Raw genomic sequence first — 21,554 nt, 5'->3', positions numbered from 1 at the left:
TATAAAATTCTTTTTTTTTTATAACAGCAACTGAGGCATGAAAATTTGGTGAATTTGTTGGAAGTATGTAAGAGAAAAAAACGTTGGTACCTAGTCTTTGAATTCGTTGACCGCACAGTTCTTGATGATTTGAAAGTATTTCCAAATGGACTAGAGTACCAAGTAGTTCAAAAGTATTTGTTTCAGATTATTAATGGAATTGGATTTTGCCACAGTCACAATGTAAGTATTAGATATGATGATGATGTTGTCAATCTTTCACTAGATACCAGTGACTTAATTTAGTGGGTTTTAAAAAAAGTTTGGATTAGTAACATAATTGAAATGAACTATATTGCCTTGATATTGCTAATTTCATATGTCATAATTTTTTCCTCCAATGTACAAAAATTTTAGACCCTACTAAAAAGTTAAAGAGTACATAATGAATACTGTATTCTCACTGTCTATATAGTCTCACTTAATAAATTTGCTGTAGTTGCTCACTTATATATAATCTCCATAATACTTTTGTATGATCTATGTTCATCTATTTTATTAATCTATATTCTTTACATATTTGAAAGTAAGCTGCAGGCATCAGTATACCTTTCAACTCTAAAAATTTCAGATATCTGTCATAAACTAGACTTGAATATTGTTCACTGGTGTTTTTTTAATGTAACATTTGTTGAGAGGAATGTACAAATTTGAAATGATGAGTTTTGACAGATGTATGCGCCAAGGATCCTATATATTTTTAATTCAGGTTTTCTTGCCTACATATGAAGTACAAGAATGTGAAAATCTCACCTATAGTCTCTTGTATGCCTTAGTCCCTTGTAGGCCAATTTTATGCCTTTAAAGTACCATATAAAAGCACCACCAAGCCCGGGTGTGGTGGCGCATGCCTTTAATCCCAGCACTCAGGAGGCAGAGGCAGGAGGATCTCTGTGAGTTCAAGGCCAGCCTGGTCTACAATAGGGAGTTCCAGGACAGCTGGGGCTACAGGGAGACCCTGTCTCAAAAAGACCAAAAAAAAAGCACCACCAGGAAAAATAGGTATAGGATACAAAATGAATGACTCAGCATGTATTTTACCAGTTCTGCAAAATATCTTAAATAATATACGTATATTAATATATTATTATATATACTTTTTAATGTATATGAGTGTTTTGCCTTCATGTATATAAATGCACCCATGTCATGCAGTGCCTGCAGAGGCCAGAAAAGGGCATTGGTTCCCCTGGAACTGGAGTTGTGGACAGTTGTTAGCTACCATGTGGGTGCCGGGAATTGAACCTGGGTTCTCTGGACGAGCAGCCAGTGCTGAGCCATCTCTCCAGCCCCATATTTTTTGTGAATACAATAGAATGAACACTAGTGATATAGAATTTAAAAACTGAAAATAATCATGAAAACAAGTAAAGGACTGAGTTTATAGCTTAGTTGGTAGAGTGCTTGTCTAGTATGCACAAAACCCTGGATTTGATCCCCAATACCATATAAAAACATATAAAGTGCATGTCTATAATCCCAGCACTCAGAAGGTAGAAGCAGGAGGATCAGAAGTTCAAGGTTATCCTTCACTACATGGCAAGTTTGGGACAAGCCTGTGCTAAATTAGACTCTGTCTCAAAATATAAGTAAATAAAAGAAAAAATAATCTATGTGCTTATTACCTAAATATTGTTTTCCATTTTTTAAAAAATTATCATCTTTTTATGGTCTTACTATATATTTTCATTATGTAATTATGTTGTATAGTTCAGATGTGAATGCACACATACACGTATGTGTATATAAACTGTTCATTAGAGATGTATCTAGTTTAGTTCCTCCCTGGGGAATCTCCTGAAGAAATTGATTTTTGAGAAATCCAATTATAACATTATTTTTGTTGATCATACAGACATATTAATCAAGGTCAAGAAACTGAATGCTAGTTTAATAAGTCAGAAGGATAATTGTCTCTGGACAGTTGTCATAAGAATAGGCTATATGAAGTACAATATTGGGTATATAGGAAATCAGACCAGTTTAAAGTAGTAAGTGTATTAGTAATTTTTCTCATTACTGTCTCACAAAATCAACTTAAGGAAGGAAGGGTTTATTTTGGTTCAGTTTGAGGGTGCAGTCTGTCATGACAGGGCAGTTATGGCAGCAGCAGTGTAAGGCAGCTCATGCTGAATCGCAGTTAGGTAGCAGATAAATGAATACTGCTGCCCTGCTTCCTTCCTCCTTTTTCTGTCCAGGACTCCATCCCATGGAACGGTGCCACCACACTCAGGATGGGTCTTCCCACATCAGTTAAATGTCTCTGGAACTGACTTCATAGACACACTTAGAGGTGTGTTTCCTAGGTGATTGTAAAACCCTTCAACTTGGCACTCAAGGTTGACTGCCACAGTTATTTATTACATACCTAGTGGCATCATTTTTAAAGACATTGATGAATCCTTCTAATAAAAAAGATAATTTCTTCTCAGTGGGCCTTAAACACAGGTGGCTGAACTCTACATTCATCTCTGTGCTAAGGTAGGCTTGCCAATGGAACCAGTGGGCAACAGGACCATTGGCTTGCTGACTCTTGTATTGAATGCTTTGTGATTATATTTGCTTCTGTGTCCCTTTATTTTTTTTTAATATTTTATTTATTATTTTTATTTTATGTGTATCATGTATTGCCTGCATGTAGGTAAGTGCACCTGTGTCGTGCACTGCCCACAGAGGACAGAAGAGACTGTCGGATCCCCTGGTGGTGTTATGGACAGTTGTTAGCTGCCATGTGGGTGCTGGGATTCGAACCCAGGTCTTCTGTGAGAACAGTCAGTGTTCTTAACTGCTGAGCCATCTCTCCAGCCCCCCTCCCTTTATTTTTTATACCCTCATGTCTATATTTAACCATTCTCTCTTTAGATATACTAGTACATTCAAGTAGTGTAAAGTGTTACTAGCATGGGTGCCAGCCTGTCTTTAAGGCAGGAGGTTTTACTATCAAATGGTTCCATGTTCAGAGCATTTCTGTATCCATGTAAAATGCTTATTTTATGAGAAAACTGACCTCACTCTAATTTATGGCTAGTCACATCAAGGTGTTATTATTTCCTGCCAGTCATACCACTTTTCCTACCCTATCACTCAAACTCACGTAGGTTAGGGTTTCATACAACTTTCTCCCCACATTTCAGTGTCAGTACTCCTCATTCCTACCCCTTTGTTAAGTGGAAACTAATCATGCCTCTCTCAGGGTTATTATGTGGGTAAAATAAGTTAAAGTATGTAAATACTCCAAATAGTGACTAGCACATAAATGACCAACTGTTAGCTGAACTGACCATCTTCAGAACCTATCATACAGCTTACCTCTTTCCTAAGAAATTTCTTTGACTACCTCTAACCTTCAGCAGAGCTTTATTTACACAGCATCTTTGCTAGTTTAAAACTTTAAACATGAGTGTTCTCTTTTGTCTCACTAGGCCCCAGGTTCTGTAAACCCGAGGACAACTTTATATGTGTTTATTTGGACTCTACAAGAACACCAAGCAGCACCCTACTCATGGCAGGCACCCCATAGTTAGTTTTGGGTTAAGATATGATCTTTTGTTTGTTTTTTTTTTTGTCTTAGATCATACACAGAGATATAAAGCCAGAGAATATATTAGTCTCTCAGTCTGGTGTTGTGAAGTTGTGTGACTTTGGATTTGCTCGGACCTTGGCAGCTCCTGGAGAGGTTTATACTGATTATGTGGCCACCCGGTGGTACCGGGCTCCAGAACTGCTGGTTGGTGATGTCAAGTATGGCAAGTAAGACCTCAGGAGCGGGAAGGCTTGAGCTCTTTCTACCTGCTAGATGGGACATGTTAGCTCATTCAAATGAATGAGCTTTCTAGCACTGAAGGGAAGGTGTGTGTTTAACCTTCATAAGTAATTTGTAATAATTTCCAGAGTTTAAAATTTATTTGTAAAGAATTATTGTCAGGGCCCTGCATGTGCCAGTGACTGGGAGGCCAAGTCACGCAGATCAGTGTGAGATTGAGGCCAGCCTGGTCTACACAGCAAGTGCCAGGCCAGCTGGGGCTACAGAGAGACGCTGTTTCAAAAAACAAATAACAAAAAATTCTCGTGAGGATTGGGTGACTCAGTGAGAGAATGCTTGTCTCACACTTTGGAGACCCCCATGTTGTGACACGTGTGGCAAAACAAATGACAAAAACCTTGTTGAAACAACTTGGGGTTGGTATATTTATCTTAAAGGTAAAGTTGAGTAATTTCAGTTATCAGAAAAAAATAATCATTTGTAAAAAAAAAAAGATTAGAGCAGTTGGACAGTTGGAGTGAGATGAGGTAGAGTAGGTAAGGATGAGAGTAAAGAGGATTATTAATTAAATAGTTGTCAGCCAGGTGTGCTCTGCACACCTTTAATCCCAATGCCTGGGAGGCATAGGCAGGAGAATCTCTGTGAGATCAAGGCCATCCTGGTCCACATGAGTTCCAGGACAGCTGGGGCTACAGGGAGACCCTGTCTCAAAAAGACCGAAAAAAAAAAAAAAATGTCTTCATAAGTGAATTCTTCAAAGAGGGAGGACCAGAAATTTTCCTAAAATATTCTGTACTTTTTGTGTTTAGATTACATTAAACATCCTGTAATCTTTTTTAATTATTCTGAGCTCTTATTTTACTGTACTGCTGTAATTTCTGTAGCATTTTACAATTCAAGCAAGGACGCTGAGCCACTTCAGGGTGATTGGCTCTGTGCTTTCATGTTCTGACTGATTGCTGAAATAGTTTTAAATTTTCTATCCCTATTAGCTTCCAGTTCTTTTTATTACTCTGTCTTCAATATCCACCTCCTTTTTCTGGTGTGTTTTATCAGTGTACCACAGAATGCACTGATAATTGTTAGATTTATATGTAAACCAGGGCTGGAGAGATGGCTCAGCAATTAAGAGCACTGGCTGCTCTTGCAGAGGACCCTGGTTTGATTCCCAGCACCCATGTGGTGGCTAACAATCATCCATAACTCCAGTTCCAGGGGATCCAATGCCCTCATCTGACCTCCTCGGGCATTGCACAGCAGGGGTGCACTTACATTCATCCAGGCAATATACCCATACACATAAAAATAAGCCTATAAAAAAAAATTTTTTTTTGGTCTTTTTGAGACAGGGTCCCCCTGTAGCCCCAGCTGTCCTGGAACTCACTATGGAGACCAGGCTGGCCTTGAACTCACAGAGATCCACCTGCCTCTGCCTCCCGAGTGCTGGGATTAAAGACATGCGCCACCACGCCTGGCCCCAAAATTTTTTTAAAAATTAAAAAAGAGAATTATACGTAAAAAATCAAATGTGAGTGGGCTCTCAGTGAAGCCAGAGAGCCTTTTTTTTTTATTTTTTATTTTGAGACAGGTCTCTCTACAGCCCCAGCAGGCCCAGAACTCCCTTAGACCAAGCTGGCCTCCGTCTCAGAGAAATCTGCCTGCCTCTGCCTCCTGAGTGCTGGGACTAACGGTGTGTGGCACCACAGCTGGCCTCAGAGAGTCTATTTTCAGAATAAAGTATGCATAGTAAGTTTTGACTTTTTAAAACCTTTTCCTTTTAATGTCACATGATAGAAGTTTCTGGAAATCTCACTTATTAAAGTTGAGGGTTAGAACTCTTACAGAGAAATGCCTTCTTAAAAAATGCCTTTTTGGCAGTCTTTGTGAGTTCAAGGCCAGCCTGGTCTACATAGCAAGTTCCAGGTCAGCTGGGGCTACAGGGAGACCCTGTCTAAAAAAGACAAAAAAAAAAAAGCCTTTCTATGGGTAATAGACTCCCTCCCCACCCCCACCCCCTGCACCCCCCTGGTTTGGAACTTGCTATGTAGCCCTGGTTCCCCTGGAACTCACAGAGATCTATCTGCCTGCCTTTGCTTCCAGAGTCCTGGGACTAAAGGTGCGCACCACCACACCTGGCTATTACTACTGTTATTTTCAATACCAAGAATACCAACATGGTGAAGTCCAGAACACATTAGTCACAGGAAACATGTCAGGATGCCACATCTTACATCATATTACTTTTCCTTCCAGGGCTGTTGATGTGTGGGCCATTGGTTGCCTAGTAATTGAAATGCTCATGGGGCAACCCCTATTTCCCGGAGAATCTGATATTGATCAGCTACATCATATTATGACATGTTTAGGTAAGAATATACATCTGTGTATTTATAGGTTTTTTTTCCCCTGAGTGCATTTGTATTGTTGTTTTTTTTTAATGTTGTTCATATATTAAAGATGATACCTATTTTAAGTGAAGATAGGGAACAAATAGGAACCCCCCCACACACAGACATACAATGAACCCAATTACTTGTTTTCACACAATTCTAGCAAGGCCGATCAGTGTATTCTTTGATATACTGCAAAAAGCACATAAGAGAGAAAGATGGTGATTGCTGAGGACAAATAGAATAACAAGAACTGAAAGCCAAAAGGGAGGAAAAATTTTAAACTGTTTTAAAAATCAGAACTCAAAGAATATGTTAGCATAGAGACTACTTTGAAGTTACTCAAGACGATTGCTAATTTGAAAATGCTACAAAAATTGTAACAAGGCAGTACAGTGAGAACTCAGAATGATTTAGTGATTAGAACTCAGAATATTAATATAGGGACTGGAGAGATGGTTTAGGAGTTCAGAGCACTGGCTGCTCTTGCAGAGGACCCAGATTCAGTTGTTCCCACCCACACGATAGTTAACAAGAGTCTGTAACTCTAGCTCCAGGAGATTCAACACCCTCCTCTGGCCTCCACAGGCATTGCATGCATGTGGTGCACTTACATGTAGGCAAAACACTCACACATAAGATAAAAATAAAATTTTAAAAATACATGATTTCAGCCAGGCATGGTGGCACACTCCTGTAGTCCCAGAACTTGGGAGGCAGAGGCAGGTGGATCTCTGTGAGTTCGAGGCCAGCCTGGTCTACATAGTGAGTTCCAGGCTAGCTGGGGCTACAGGGAAACCCCGTCTCAAAAAAACCAAAAAAAAAAAAAAAAAAAAAAAAAAAAAAAAAGAATTTTCATGTGTACTGTTGTATCACACAGAAAAAGGAAGGAATTGCATCTTTAGAGTATATACTTCCTTCTTTTCATTGTTTCCTCAATATTGTTCTTGCATAGTGTTTGCATTGTAATATATATTATAAATACAACTTATAAAACCTAAGACTTTCATATACATACTTCATAATATATTAGGTATTAAAATTGAAAAAGGTTTAAATACTCAAATCTCAACTAAGATACAGGTATACAATCTGTTGAACAAAAATTAAATTCTTAGAGGGAAGAACTAATTTATCTAGACTAGCTTCTGTTCGTGTGACTCTATTTTCATTATTTTGGTCAGAATAATACATTTTGTTGTTAGAAAAGAAGTGGTAGAATTTGTATCTAGAATGATACAAAAATATTCTTTTTTAAAAAACATTTTTTTTTTTTTTTGGTTTTTTTGAGACAGGGTCTCCTTGTAGCCCCAGCTGTCCTGGAACTTGCTATATAGACCAGGCTGGCCTCGAATTCACAGAGATCTGCCTGCCACTACCTCCTGAATGCTGGGATTAAAGGCATGTGTCATTATGCCCAGCCTAAATTTCTTTTTTTATTTAAAAAAAAATTTATTTTATGTGTATGAGTGTATTGCCTGCATGTATGTAAGTGTACCTGTGTTGTGTAATGCCCACAGAGGACAGAAAAAGGGTATTGATTCCCTGGAACTGGAGTTACAGATGGTTGTTAGTTGCCATGTGGGTGCTGGGAGTTGAGCCTGGGTCTTCTGCAAGTGCAGCCAGTGTTCTTAACTGCTGAGTCATCCCTCCAGCCATGATACAAAATATTCTTTACTAGTCCTTTTCCTAGGCTTTCTCACCTCAGTTCTGTTTATAGTTGTGTTTAAATGTTTATAGATGAGTATGTTGAAAAGGCCATGTTCATTTCCTTGAGTTGACTTGTGTCAGTCACTAGAAAGAGTTCCATGTGCCATTCCCAAACAGCTGTCTTTGGTTGATTTTTGCATGCCATGAGAGTTCAAGCTCCATAGCTTCTAATCCACACACCTGTCTCTTCACTATTTCTGTCATGTATATTGACTGAAGTATGTGTTGGTTTTGTTTCTAGGTAATTTGATTCCAAGACATCAGGAACTATTTTATAAAAATCCTGTGTTTGCTAGAGTAAGACTACCCGAGATCAAGGAAACAGAACCTCTCGAAAGCCGCTATCCTAAGCTCCCTGAAGTTGTGATAAGTTTAGCAAAGGTAACCATACTTTTTGCTTTCACTTTGTGATAGGAAATTTCTATAGTACAGAGAGTCTCATCTCCTCTTGATCTATCAGGTCAATAATTTTCTCAAGTGATTTTTATTTTTTAAAAAATTAATTTACTAGCTGGGTGTGGTGGCGCATGCCTGTAGTCCCAGCACTTGGGAGGCAGAGGCAGGTGGATCTCTGAGTTCAAGGCCAGCCTGGTTTACATAGTGAGTTCCAGGACTGCTGGGGCTACAAGGAAACCCTGCTTCAAAAAGACAAAAAAAAAAAAAATTTATTTATGTATTTTTATTTTATGTGTTTGAGTGTTTTGCCTGCATGTATAAATGTGCATGCAAATGTCTGTGGAAACCAGAAGAGGACATCGGATCCCCTGGAACTAGAGTAACAGATGGTTGGTTGTTAGTTGTCATGTGGGTGCTAGGAACCAAACCCAGGTCCTCTGCAAGAGCAGCCAGTGCTCTTAACCTCTGAGCCATCTCTCCAGCCCTGATTTTAATTTTTATACATTAAGAAAGAGTTTACCTAATTTGGTATGGAGGGTAGGGATACTTTAGAAATAAAAGCCTGAAATTTTTACCTGTTCTAAGATTCACTGAGAACATTTCTAGTATGTTTTAAGTTTGAAAAAAAAAATTCTCATCTAAAAACATAAAAAACTGTATTTTAAATGGAAATAGGAAGGAAAATAAGATCAGAAAAATAAATTTAGAGAATTAGAAAAATATTAAAGTGTATGGCATAGGACCTTAATCTATTGTGTTATCAGACACTGTTGCGTACACACTGGATTTGCTAAAGTTGATTTACAAATGACTTGCTTTTATTTGTGTTTAACTGAGGAAGATATAAAGAGATTTTCACTACTTTACATTGTCTTTGAAAGTTAACCCTTTAACATCATTAGCTAATAAAGTTAATCATTACTAATTGTCCAGAGTACTGCAAAAACTCTCCCTAAAACAGCAGGATATATAACATTTACTTTGTGTTGTTGCTTGTTTCTTTAATTCATTTAAACAAAATTTAGGCAGGGGCTAGGACTATGGTTCTGTCAGTAAAGCGCCTGCCAGGCAAGCTTGAGGACCTGATTTTAGATACCTAACACCCACATAAAAGCTGAGTTTGATTGTTAATGTTAATTGTCAACCTGACAGACTCTGGAATCACCTGGGAGATGGGCCTCTGAACATGTCTGTGGGCATTATCTTGATTACATTAATGAGGCGGGAAGTCCTGTTTACTGTGGGTGCCACTATTCCCAGGCAGGGGCTCCTGGACTGCTTAGAAGTGGAGAAAGCCAGCAGAACACTAGCATGCATGCATTCATTATCATCTGTGGATGTGATAAACAGCTTCAAAACTCCCCACTGCCTTGACTTCCCCACCATGATGGGCTGGGCCTTGAATGATGAGCTATAAAATAAGCCCTTTCGCCCTTAAGGTGCTTTTGTCAGAGTATTTTATCATAATAGGAACAAGATCCATGCAGCCTAGCCTGGTTGATGAGCTCCAGGTTCAATGTCTCAAAGGATAAGGTCGAGCTGGCCGCGGTGGCACACACTTGGGAGGCAGAGCAGGTGGATTTCTGTGAGATCCAGGCCACCTTGGTCTATCTACTAAGTTCCAGGCCAGCCTGGGCTACAGGGAGACCCTGTCTCAAAAAATAAATATGTGTATGAGTATATTGCCTGCATACATGGAAGTTCACCAGTGTCATGTGATGCCCGAGGAGATCGGAGGAGGGCATCAGATCCTCTGGAACTGGAATTATGGATGGTTGTTGGCTGCCATGTGGGTTCTTGGATTTGAACCTAGGTCCTCTGCAAGAGCAGCCAATGCCATTAACCACTGAGCCATCTTTCCAACCCCCTCCTAAACTTTTTTTTTTTTTTTTGTCTTTTTGAGACAGGGTCTCTCTGTAGCCCCAGATGGCCTGGAATTCACTGTGTAGAGCAGAGTGGCCTTGAACTCACTGCTTCCTGAGTGCTCGGCTCTGAAATGGCGGCATTAGCTACTTTAAAAAGAAAGCTGAAGCCGGGCGTGGTGGCGCTCGCCTGTAGTCCCAGCACTTGGGAGGCAGAGGCAGGTGGATCTCTGTGAGTTCAAGGCCAGCCTGGTTTATATAACCCTGTCTCAAAAAGACAGAAAAAAAAAAAAAAAGCTGAGCACATGCATTCCAAAATTATAGCTAATACAACTAAATGGAGCCAAAATAAGAATAAGAAATTAGGAGAGAGGAGGAGAGAGAAGGGGGAGGAGAGAGAGGGAGGGAGAGGGAGAGACAGAACAATAATGATATAAAAGAAATGTAGGGGCTGGAGAGATGGCTTGGCGGTTAAGAACACTGGTTCTTGCAGAAGACCTGGGTTCAAATCCCAGCACCCACATGGCAGCTAACAGCTGTCCATAACTCCAGTCCCAGAGGATCCAACAGCCTCTTCTGACCTCTGTGGGCATTGCACAACACGGGTGCACTTACCTACAGGCAGGCAATACACGCATACACATAAAATAAAAATAATAAAATTTAAAAAGAAAACATTGTTGGGGTTTTTTGCTTTTAAATGATCAACTATTTATTCTTCGAACAACCTCATTATCAATATCATCATCATCACGCTGAGCTGTCTTGAGTATTGCATTCATTCTTATGTGTATCAACATTCAAACTGAACAACGAGTTCTGGGTTGCAAAAGACTTGATTTTGCACCTGTCTTTTATGACTTTATCCACAAGTTCAAAAAATACACATAAGTGTTATTTTTTATTTCTTACAGATGGCTAGTAGAGCTAGAGATCAGAATCAGGTTTATTTTTTTGGAAAACTACTTAATAGGAAATCGTATATATATTTATGCCTGGTGGGTCTTATTTTTGTGATATTAGCAACCACTGATAGTCATTATCTTGATTTGTGCATTTTTCTATTCATTGGTTATAAAGAAGAATTTTCAATTTTTTCACATTTAGAAATTTAGACATTTTTTCTTGAAGACTTGTATATGTTCTTGACTTTTCAGAAATGCTTGCATATTGACCCGGACCAAAGGCCCTTCTGTGCTGAACTCCTCCACCATGATTTCTTTCAAATGGATGGATTTGCTGAGAGGTACAGTCCTAGCCCTTGCTTTCCAAACTATGCTAACCATAATTAAAGTAAACCCTCCATAACAGTCAAATGCAGCATTTCTCTTATTTCTGTTACCACCTATTTTTGCAGGATATCGAATACCCATATTCTATTCTCATTCAGTCTTAGAAGTAATGTAATTCTTTGGGGGGGGGTCCTACATTTATTTATTTATTTATTATTTTTTAAATGTTTCTGAATGCACCCTTGTCGTGCAATGCCACGGAGGTCAGAGAGCGTGTCGGTCCCCTGGAACTGGAGTTTAAGGACTGTTCATAGCCTCCATGTGGGTGCTGGGAATCGAACCCTGGTCCTCTCTAAGAGCAGTCAGTGCTTTTCACTGAGCCATCTCTCCAGCCCCCCTACATTTATTTTTTTAATTTTTATTTATTATTTTTAATTTTTATACGTATAAGCGTTTTGCTGTGTCATGCAATGGTTGCAGAGGCCAGAAGAGGGCACAGCACCCCATGGAACTGGAGTTATGAATGGCTGTTGGCCACTATGTGGATACTGGGAACTGAACCTGGGTTCTTTGCAAGAGCATCCAGTGCTCTTAACTGCTGGGCCATCTCTCCAACCCATTTCCTGCATTTATTAAACTAGAGCTGCTGGTTTTCATGAAATAGTCTGTCCAGGTTTTTTTCTTGTCTTTCTGTAGTGACATCTATCATTTAGGTATTGATTCCTGTGTTGCTGCCAGCTGTGTGTGATCATCTTAGGTACTGATGCAGTTGCCATCTCCTGTGGTTGCCAAACTCATCCCATACCAGATCCAGTGGTGCTACTGATATTGCTGATGTGCCAGAATCCTTAATGTGCCAGTCCTGTAGGTACTGCTATGGGCAAGTCTGTAGTGCTGCTCCAGGTGCTGGTCTCCATGTGGCTTACAAAGCAAAACTGTGAGATGAGTGGCTGTGACAGTGCTTCATATATATTTTTGAAGATTTAGTTTTTAAATTGTGTGTGTGTCTGTGTGTCTGTGTGAGTGCAGATGCTCACACATAGAGGCTAGAGAGGGCATTGGATCCCCTGGATCCCGAGTTACAGGCAGTTGTGAACCTCTCAACATGGGTGCTGGGAACCAAACTCAGGTTCTCTGCAAGGGCAGTACACTCTTTTAGAAAAAATAATTGAGGCTGGAGAGATGGCTCAGCAGTTAAGAGCACTATATGCTCTTGCAGAGGACCCAGGTTCGATTCCCAGCACCCACATGGCAGCTAACAACCATCTTCAACTTCAGTTCCAGGGGAATCCAATGCCTTCTGATTTTTGCAGGCATTGCAGGACATGAGTGCACTTACATATACATGCAAGCAATACACTCATACATATAAAATAAAAATGATAAAATATAAAAAATATTTTAAAAATTATATTTATTAGAGTGTACGAGTGTTCTACCTACACAAATGTAAATGCACCACATGTATGCAATGCCTGCAGAGGCCAGAAGAAAGCATAGGATCCCCTGGAACTGGAGTTATTAAGAATTGTTAGCTGCCATTGTGGGTGCTGGGAACTGAACCTGGGGCCTTTGCAAGAGCAGCCAGTGCTCTTAACTGCTGAGCCTTCTTTCAGCCTCAGTGCTTTATATTTTTGCAAATTTCTTTAATCTCCAACTTAATACAATATAGCTGGATTCTTATGTTTGCTTCTATATTTGTGAATATTGTGGTATGTTATTTGGGTTAAAAGAAACTCTGATCTTACACAAATACGTAGCTGGAAAAATGAAAAAGTGTTTTAATAGTTTTTTGGTTTTTTATTTTTTAGTAATTGTAGTATTCTTTGATTCTATACCAAAATCTGGCAATAGCCCTTCCTTCCTTCCTTCCTTCCTTCCTTCCTTCCTTCCTTCCTCCCTCCCTCCCTCCCTCCCTCCCTCCCTCTCTCCCTTTTTTTCCCTCTCTCTCTCTCTCTTCCTCCCTCCCTCCTTCCCTCCTTCCCTCCTTCCTTAATCTCTCCTTTTCTCCTTCCCTTCTTTCCTTGTTTTTACTTTTGAAAATTTTGAGACAGGGTCTTGCATTGTAGCTCTGACTGGTCTGGAACTCACTGCGTAGGCCAGGCTAGACCCAGACTCTGGATTCTCCTGCCTCAGCCTCCTGAGTGCTAGGATTACAGGTATGTGCTACCATGCCCAGCTCAGCTGTTGTAGTTTCTTTTTAATATAATTTTATTTTTATTTGTGTGTGTATGTCTGTGTGTGTCTGCCCATGTATGTGTGGGTGCATGTAGAGGCCAGAAGAAGGTGTTGGATCCCCTGGAGCTTGAGTTACATAGGGTTGTGAGCCACCAGACTATGAGCTGCCTAATATGATGCTGGGAACTGAACTCTGGTCCTCTGAAAGAGCAAACTGCTGGACCATCTTTCTAGTTCCCTGTAGTAACTTCTCACAAGTTGGTTACATTGTGAAATTTAAACCATGTTAGTGAACTTTTCTTTCTCTGTTGCACTAAAATCCATTTTTTGTCTCATTTTCTGAATTGATATTTTATCCATTTATGCCTTTGTATCTTTATACTTGAGTCATTGAAAAATAATGTTTTTTTCTGAGTTATGTAAACTTTAGAAATGTTGATTTATTTCACTATACATTATCAAAAATTATATTCCATTTCATCAGAAAAGTTTTGAATAAAATTGAGAACTTCTAAGATCCCAAATTTAATAGATTTTAAAATTTTGCACACAAGTGTGAATTTTATTATTTACAGAAACAGCTATTGTTTTCCTTGCAATGACTAATTCACTTTGTTCATTTTACAAAGCAAAATGTCTGGTGCATAGTATCTGAATAAGCATGGATTTTCTGTCAGTTTTTCTTTCAAGTGTAAATATTTCATGAAAACATGTCTAGTTTGGTTTCTATCTCGAGCACTTTGGTTGTCTTAAGACAACTTCTGCACTTTGGTTCATGGTGGAAGAGCTTAATGCACATCCTCATTTTCTTACATAAAATATGGAGACGTGTCCAAGGGTTTAGCTTAATAAAATGAATATCTCTTCACTGCTTCATCAGGAACTTTTTTTTTTTTTTGGTCTTTAGAGAGAGGGTCTCCATGGAGATGCAGCTGGCCTGGAACTTAATATGTAAACCAGTCTGGCCTCAATCTTACAGAGATCCGCCTGCCTCTGCTGGGACTAAAGGCGTGTGCCACTATGGCCCTGCAGGCAGAAACATTCTTTTTTTTTCCGTTTGTGATTTTTTTCTGCAATTTTTGCAATTTTCATACAATATAATTTGATGGCATTTAGATCTGATCCCCCTCCCCACCTCCTTCCACTGTCCCCCACCCAATTCACCCAATTTAATGAACCCTACAGCGTATAATTTGTGTCCCCCAATGTCTTTTAGTATAGATCCATTCACTAGACCCAACAAAGAGTCCCAACCCTGTAAGACACTGTCTCTCCTCCCTCACAGCAGCCATCAATTGCCAAAAGTTTCTCAGGTTGGGTTGGGATTTTTTACCCACTTCCTTATGTCTTTGCTGGAGTTTTGTCTAGTTTGAGCTTGCATAGGACTTGTCCATGCTGTCACCATTGCAGAGCATTCATATGACCAGCTATGTGGAAGACTCTGTTTCCTTGTGGTCATCCACCCCCTCTTCTAATCTTTCTGCCTCTTCTACAATGATCCTTGAGAGACAGAGGTTTGAAATGTCCTATTCAAGGATTAAGTGTTCAGCGTCCTCTTGTTCTCTGCACATTAGGAACATTCTTAAGTGAAACTGCCCACCCCAACCTTTGACTGTGACTGTGTGGCTGTGAAGAAAACAATGATTGCTAACAGTTTGGTGCAGGTATTTCAATTCTTGGTAAGATGCCACTATTTTCATTACCACTGTTTATTATACCATCAGGGCAATGTTCACAGGGTGATAAAGGCAGCTTCTTTATGCTAAGATAAAAACGGCTAGGGCTTATCAACCTCCTGAAAGTTCTCAGGTACCCCCAAAAGTCTGCAGGCTACCCTCTAGGAACTGTTTATCTAGGCTATGTTTTTTTGTTGTTGTTGTTTGTTTTTTTTTCATTTTAAATAAAATGGATTAGCTTAACAGTTTTTTTAAAACAATTTTCTTGAAAGTAAATTTTTCTCTAGGTTTATCTTTCTCATGTAATTTATTTTAACTGAGAAACATGCTTTTATGTAGGTTTTCTCAAGAACTACAGTTAAAAATAGAGAAAGATGCCAGGAATAATTCTTTACCTAAAAAATCTCAAAACAAGAAGAAAGAAAAAGATGACTCTTTAGGCGAAGAAAGAAAAACACTTATGGTACAGGTAAATGTTCATCATGTTCATGCTTTAAGATTAAAATTTGTTGGGGGAGTGAAGTTTTTTTTTTTTTTGAGATAAGGTCTCCCTGTAGCCCCAGCTGGCCTGGTACTCACTATGTAGACCAGGCTGGACTTGAACTCACAGAGATCCTCCTGCCTCTGCCTCCAAGTGCTGGGATCAAAGGCATGTGCCACCACACCAGGCTAGGAGTGAAGATTTTTAAGTTTTAAAATATTAGTAAGTTAACTTTTAGCCTGGTTGAAAAAAAAAGCAATCTATCTTTACAAAACTACCTTTCTTAAAAGATTAATTTTTAAAAAATTGTGTGTGTGTGTGTGTGTGTGTGTGTGTGTGTGTGTGTGCAGGTGTCCAGAGAAGTCAGAGGCATCAGATACTCTGGAGCTGAAGTTACAGGACATGGGTTCTGGGAAGTGAACTCAGGTCCTCTGCAGGAACAGTATGCTCTCTCTTGGCTCCTAGACCATCTCTCTAGTTCCAGACACTGCCCTTTAAAATAATTTAATTATTATGTTTTGAGTATACAACATGTACCAGAAAGTGCAATAGTGCTTGCTAGGAAATAAACTTATGTAAAATAATGAATTTTGGGACTGGAAAGATTGCTCAGCATTTAAGAGAACTGGCTGCTCTTGCAGAAGACCCAGGTTTGGTACCCAGAACCACATGGCAGCTAAAAACCATCGGTAACTCCAGTTCCAGGGGACCCAGTGCCCTCTTCTGGCTTCCACGGGCATTGCACAACATGGGTATACTTACATGCAGGCAAAATACACTCACATAAAAAATAAATAAAATATTTTTAAAAATAATAATGAATTTAAAGACATAAGAAAATAGTGTATTCCAGCCAGGTGTGGTGCTGTACACCTTTAATCCCAACATTGTGGAGACAGAGGCAGGTAGATCTCCATGAGACTGAGGTCAACCTGGTCTACATAGCAAGTTCCAGGCCAGCTGGGGCTACAGAGAAGCCCTGTATTTAAAAAAAAAAAAAAGTGTATTCTGAGCCAAGGATGAGTAACTATGGATTTGAGTTACCTTAAATGACATATTCTGCTGTGGAAGAAATTTATAGCCACAGAACAGAGAAGGTCATAGTCAAAGCATTTACCAAATACTTTAGTGGAGTGTTAGCTGAGCAGCCTGTAGCAGAGCAAGACATCTTTTATGTATTTTGTAGCTGTTATCGTCTAGCTTTCTTAGCACTTAGATTGGTAGAGGCTAGAGGTCTGCTATGCTTTGCAACACAGTCTAAGAATTTTACCTCATAGTCATGAGGAAGTTAGATCTGATGCAGTGGTTAAAAGTAAATGACTTTACAGGGACTAACATAGCCCAAGGTAATTTTGACTTTAGACCCAAGACATTTCATTCCTCTGAAATCACAATATTCTCATCCAAAGTCAGTCTGCGAGATCCTTAGGGAAGATACAGCTTTGTCAGAGAATTTCAGTTCCACATACTCATCCAAGAACATTCAACATCCGTGTGTACATGTGCGTGCACACACACACATGACACACACACATACTGGGGAGCAAATACATGCATACATGGGGAATAGATACACACACACACACACACACACACACACACACACACACACTTAGTCCATGTTTCTTCCTTAATAATAGCAGACAAATGCTGTTTTTATTTGCTTTTTTTTTAATAAAATTGAACAATTTAAATTTGAGATTTGGATGTTTACAGTTTACTTTTCCTGCTAAATGACCCACCATCTCTTCCCAATAATATATCTACTACCATCAAGTGAACCAAAAGAAGAATTTTCAATTTTATGTTTGCTGACCTTGAATATGTAAGAAAAAAGTAGCAATCTTGAAATCTTATTTGGTCTTCAGTGTTTTTTCCCCGCTGAAATGTGTACACACAGACACACACCCGCATCTGTTTATATCTGTATCTGTATATCAGAGTTGCTGTGAATTGCGTTTCCATTCTTCTGTTTTCACAATACCTATTTGAGTAAGAATTTGGGCTTAACTCTAATTCCATTGGTAGATTAATGATAATAGGCACAAAAGAGTGATTGATATCTGTGAGATTTTGCTGTAGTGCACATACTTTACAGCAAGAAACGATTTTCATCCTTGTCAGATCATTAACCTTTTAACATGTTTATTAATGATCAGGATAACAAAGCTGATCCAAAAATTAAGGATTCTAAAGTGTTTAAAATAAAAGGGTCAAAAATGGATGGAGAGAAAGCTGAAAAAGGAAGAACTTCAAATGCCAGCTGTCTCCATGACAACAGGGCAAGTCACATGAAAGGCTTTCCTTATACAAACCTCAGAGATGGCAGTAACATCAGTGTGGATCACTCAAGGAATCCAGGCATGGCAATTCCTCCACTGACACATAATCTTTCTGCAGTTGCTCCTGGTGTTAATGCTGGCATGGGAACTATGCCAGGAGTTCCATGTTACAGGTATGAATTAGAGAAAGGAGACCAAAAAATGTTAATTTTTCCACATTGTTTTGCTGCCAGAATTCTGGATGCGATTTCTACTTATCAGATAGCTATTTTAAACATTTTTGATCTATGTGATTAAAATTATCAGAATTTGCTTAAAAAAAAAGTTCACCTAAGTCCTAAGAAAGTAGTGTTGTACCATGGTTTAAGGTGAAGAGAATCTGCAGCTGTTTGGTTTAATAATGTAGAAAGAAGTTATTCATAAGGGAAATAATTGGTTTTGAGGGTCTGCTGCTGAATAGAGTGGTTGGCTGTGAGCATTTAGTGGTACACTTAATGATACACAGAAGGTCCTCTGAGCATTTTCCTGGAAGGAAGGCAATGTATTTGGTATAAGTTGGGGCTGTTGCAGGAAGCATGAGTGATGTGACAAACAGTAGAATGTCTCACCAGATTTCTGTGCATTGTGTTCTTGAGAAGAGACATTCAGTTCTGCATCTCATGTCACTGCGTGTCATTTCATATGCCATTTGATTTTGTGCTTGAGAAAATAATTATTGATGATTCTAACTACAAAATTTTGTTACAGAGTGGATGAGAAAACTAAGAAATATTGTAATCCATTTGTTAAAGCAAATCAACCTCCTCCATCAGGAATGTATAACATGAATGTGACCACACCAGTAAGTAAATTGCTCTCAGTGGTAAAAGAGCAAGCGCCAGTCAGTTCTAGACTTGTATTAAGTATGAGTGAACAACTGGGGATTTTATTTAGAGACATAAAGTGAACCTTCATTATGCATATATCATCATAGCTTGTCATGGTCCTAATTCGAGATTCTGAAAGTTTAAGTAAATTTTAAGTCTGAAAGATGTTATTAGAATGTCGTCTCTTTTGTTTTCAGCATAATAAATGTTTAACTTCATACTTATAGGTCAGTTTTTTTTTAGCACAAATGAGAAGATAAATTGTCTTATCTTACTCATTAGATTTTTGGTGAAATTATTTTCTATATTCATTTAGTAAATATTTATTGCTTGTTCTATTATATATAAGACACTGGAATTGAATTAATTCAACCTCTCTCTATGGAGCTCATGAGCTAGTAGATCAACGAATGAAAACATGATGTCAGATTTTAATGTTAGAAACGTACATGGTTCATAGAGAGCATCACTGCTCTTAACAGCTCCAGAATGCCCCCTTTAAAACAAAGTCAAGTAATCATCACTCTTCTGACAAAAACTCTCCATTGGTTTCTCATCTCTGCTAAAGACCAGAGTCCTTAGAGGGATAATAAGTACCTGCATGATTTAAGTTCCCAACCCTGTATTCTATCTTTGCCTGTTATCTTTCTTGATTATTTCAACCACAGATTTCCTTTTTATTTCTGGAAAGTGGCCAGATACACGTCAGCCTTTCAGCTCTTTTTTGACCTTTTTGAGACAGGATCTCCCTGTAGCCCCAGCTGGCCTGGAACTCACTGTGTAGATTAGGCTGGCCTTGAACTCACAGAGATCTGCCTGCCTCTGCTGGGACTACAGGTGTGTGCCACGACGCCCAGCTCTGGCTGATAAATTTTCATTTCTTTCTTGTTTATTCTTCATTAGAAAATGTTACGAAGAAAGGAAGTCTAGAGGTTTTTCTTAATGAAAATTAATAAAGGCAAAGCTAGGACTAGATTTTCCTCCACTTCTACTTTGTTGATTAGTACACCACTAATTCTGAAATGCAAATAAACATGTAATTATGAACATATATTGTTTTCTTTGTCACTTTTTCAATTGGCAAATCTGATAGCTCTAACTCATTTTTAAATATAAAATTTTATTGTTTGAACTTGGAGATGGTTTCTTAAAACTATTTAGTTCATTTTATAGCTAATTGGAATCAAGAAACTTAGTCCTTTTCTTTTAAAAGAGAAAGCAAAATATCCACAGGAAAGGAGCTCTATGACACTCTGACTTTTTTGGCAGACTGGTGTCAAATTCACAGAGCAGTAGACTTGAGCTATAAAGGAACCTGGGTGACTTGCTGTTGTCAGTATATGTGCTGGTTGTACATTTCATTATATATACTATATGATTTAAACAGTTTTTAAATTGAATTTTTGTTTATTTCATACACAAAATCTTCCCCTTCCCCTTTGGCACCCTCCCATAGCACCCCCCAATGGAGTTCATATATTCTGTCATTTGTGTTAAGGCCTATTATGTAAAGTTAGTGTCCTGAGATGTCCCTCAGTGCAAGTTCATCCACCAGGGTTTAGTCAGCCTATCTAGAGTCTCTCCTTTTAGAAGATCAGCTCTTCCTCACCCAGCAGTAATCAGCTGCCACTAATTCTTCCACTAAGATTGGGGCTTGCAGTTTGTTTCCACAGTTCTATGCTGGGTTTTTGTCTGCCTAAGTTTGCATGGGTCTTGTGCATGCTCATACCATTGCTGTAGGTTTGTATGAGAAGTGTCCTAGGCACCTGTAGGACCATTTCCATATGGTCATACACCTCCTCCCTGGCTCTTAGAATCTTTCTGTCCCCTCTTCCGCAATGGTCCCTGAGCCCTGGGTGGATGGGCCTTAACATAGGAGTCCTGTCCAAGGGCCTGCCCTCTGCAGACTCTTATTCTGTACATTTTGGCCATTTGTGGCCTTTTGTGTTCCTGTCCCTCTGTTGCATGAGGGAGCTTCATTAATGAGAATCGAAAGATGCATTGCTGGTCTCTTCATCCCTTGTTCTATGTTCTGTGAGTCTTATGTGTAGAGGTTGCATCCTAGATGTGCCACTTAGGCTTGGGCAATTCACTTGTGACCAGTGGTGTAACTAATAATCTCTGTTGAAAAAGAAGCTACTTTGATGGGTGGTGACTCAGATACTTGTCTGTAAATTTAAGGATCCATATTTTGCACATAGTAAGAAATTACATTTGCCTAGGTTAAACATGTTTTTTGGGGGTTGGGGGAGGGTTTGTTTTGTTTTTTGTCTTTTTGAAACAGGGTCTCCCTGTAGCACCAGCTGGCCTGGAACTTGCTATGTAGACCAGCCTGGCTTTGAACTCACAGAGATCTGCCTGCCTCTGCCTCCCAGTGCTGGGATTAAAGATGTGTATCACCATGTGGAGCAGTTAAACAGTTTTTAAAACAATAACAGTATTTCTGTGTGCTATTTGCTTTGAAAACGTAGAATGTAGAGTTTTTGTGATTCTTTTTTTTTTAATTATTAGAAGAAGCATTTCATTACAACAGCATTAACCTATTCAATAACATTTTTCTGAGTTAGGATACATCTCTTTCAAAATTGGCTGTACATTTTTAGGTTTACAGATGAATTATTACGCTTATACAATCTTTAACTCATTGTAAACTCTATAAGACATAAAATTAAATGAGGT

At 38.9% G+C, this 21,554-nt stretch overlaps 1 protein-coding gene and 1 non-coding gene across 10 annotated transcripts in view; one reads left to right on the top strand and one right to left on the bottom strand.

Moving 5' to 3' along the window:
• Cdkl2 (cyclin dependent kinase like 2) overlaps nt 1–21,554 on the top strand; it is an 87,817-nt gene that overhangs the window by 16,930 nt on the left and 49,333 nt on the right. For all 9 annotated transcript variants that reach the window (XR_001872695.2, XM_029568525.1, XM_008843484.3 and 6 more), the window contains exons 3-10: nt 28–222; nt 3,611–3,789; nt 6,056–6,168; nt 8,144–8,283; nt 11,318–11,406; nt 15,586–15,715; nt 17,887–18,182; nt 18,757–18,850. Coding sequence is in view for 8 of the 9 variants with exons in the window: in XM_029568525.1 (XP_029424385.1) it covers nt 28–222; nt 3,611–3,789; nt 6,056–6,168; nt 8,144–8,283; nt 11,318–11,406; nt 15,586–15,715; nt 17,887–18,182; nt 18,757–18,850 (1,236 nt within the window). In the remaining variant the exon portion in view is untranslated. The remainder of the gene's footprint in view (nt 1–27; nt 223–3,610; nt 3,790–6,055; nt 6,169–8,143; nt 8,284–11,317; nt 11,407–15,585; nt 15,716–17,886; nt 18,183–18,756; nt 18,851–21,554) is intronic.
• Nucleotides 10,934–11,056, bottom strand: LOC115072119. Its single transcript, XR_003851186.1, has one exon. It is a non-coding gene; the product is annotated as a small nucleolar RNA SNORA40 (small nucleolar RNA).

This window comes from Nannospalax galili, unplaced genomic scaffold, assembly GCF_000622305.1.
Source record: "Nannospalax galili isolate Female #2095 unplaced genomic scaffold, S.galili_v1.0 scaffold800, whole genome shotgun sequence".
NCBI lineage: Eukaryota > Metazoa > Chordata > Mammalia > Rodentia > Spalacidae > Nannospalax > Nannospalax galili.
Note: the sequence above shows the minus strand (reverse complement) of the source record. Positions and strands in the feature narration are given on the sequence as shown.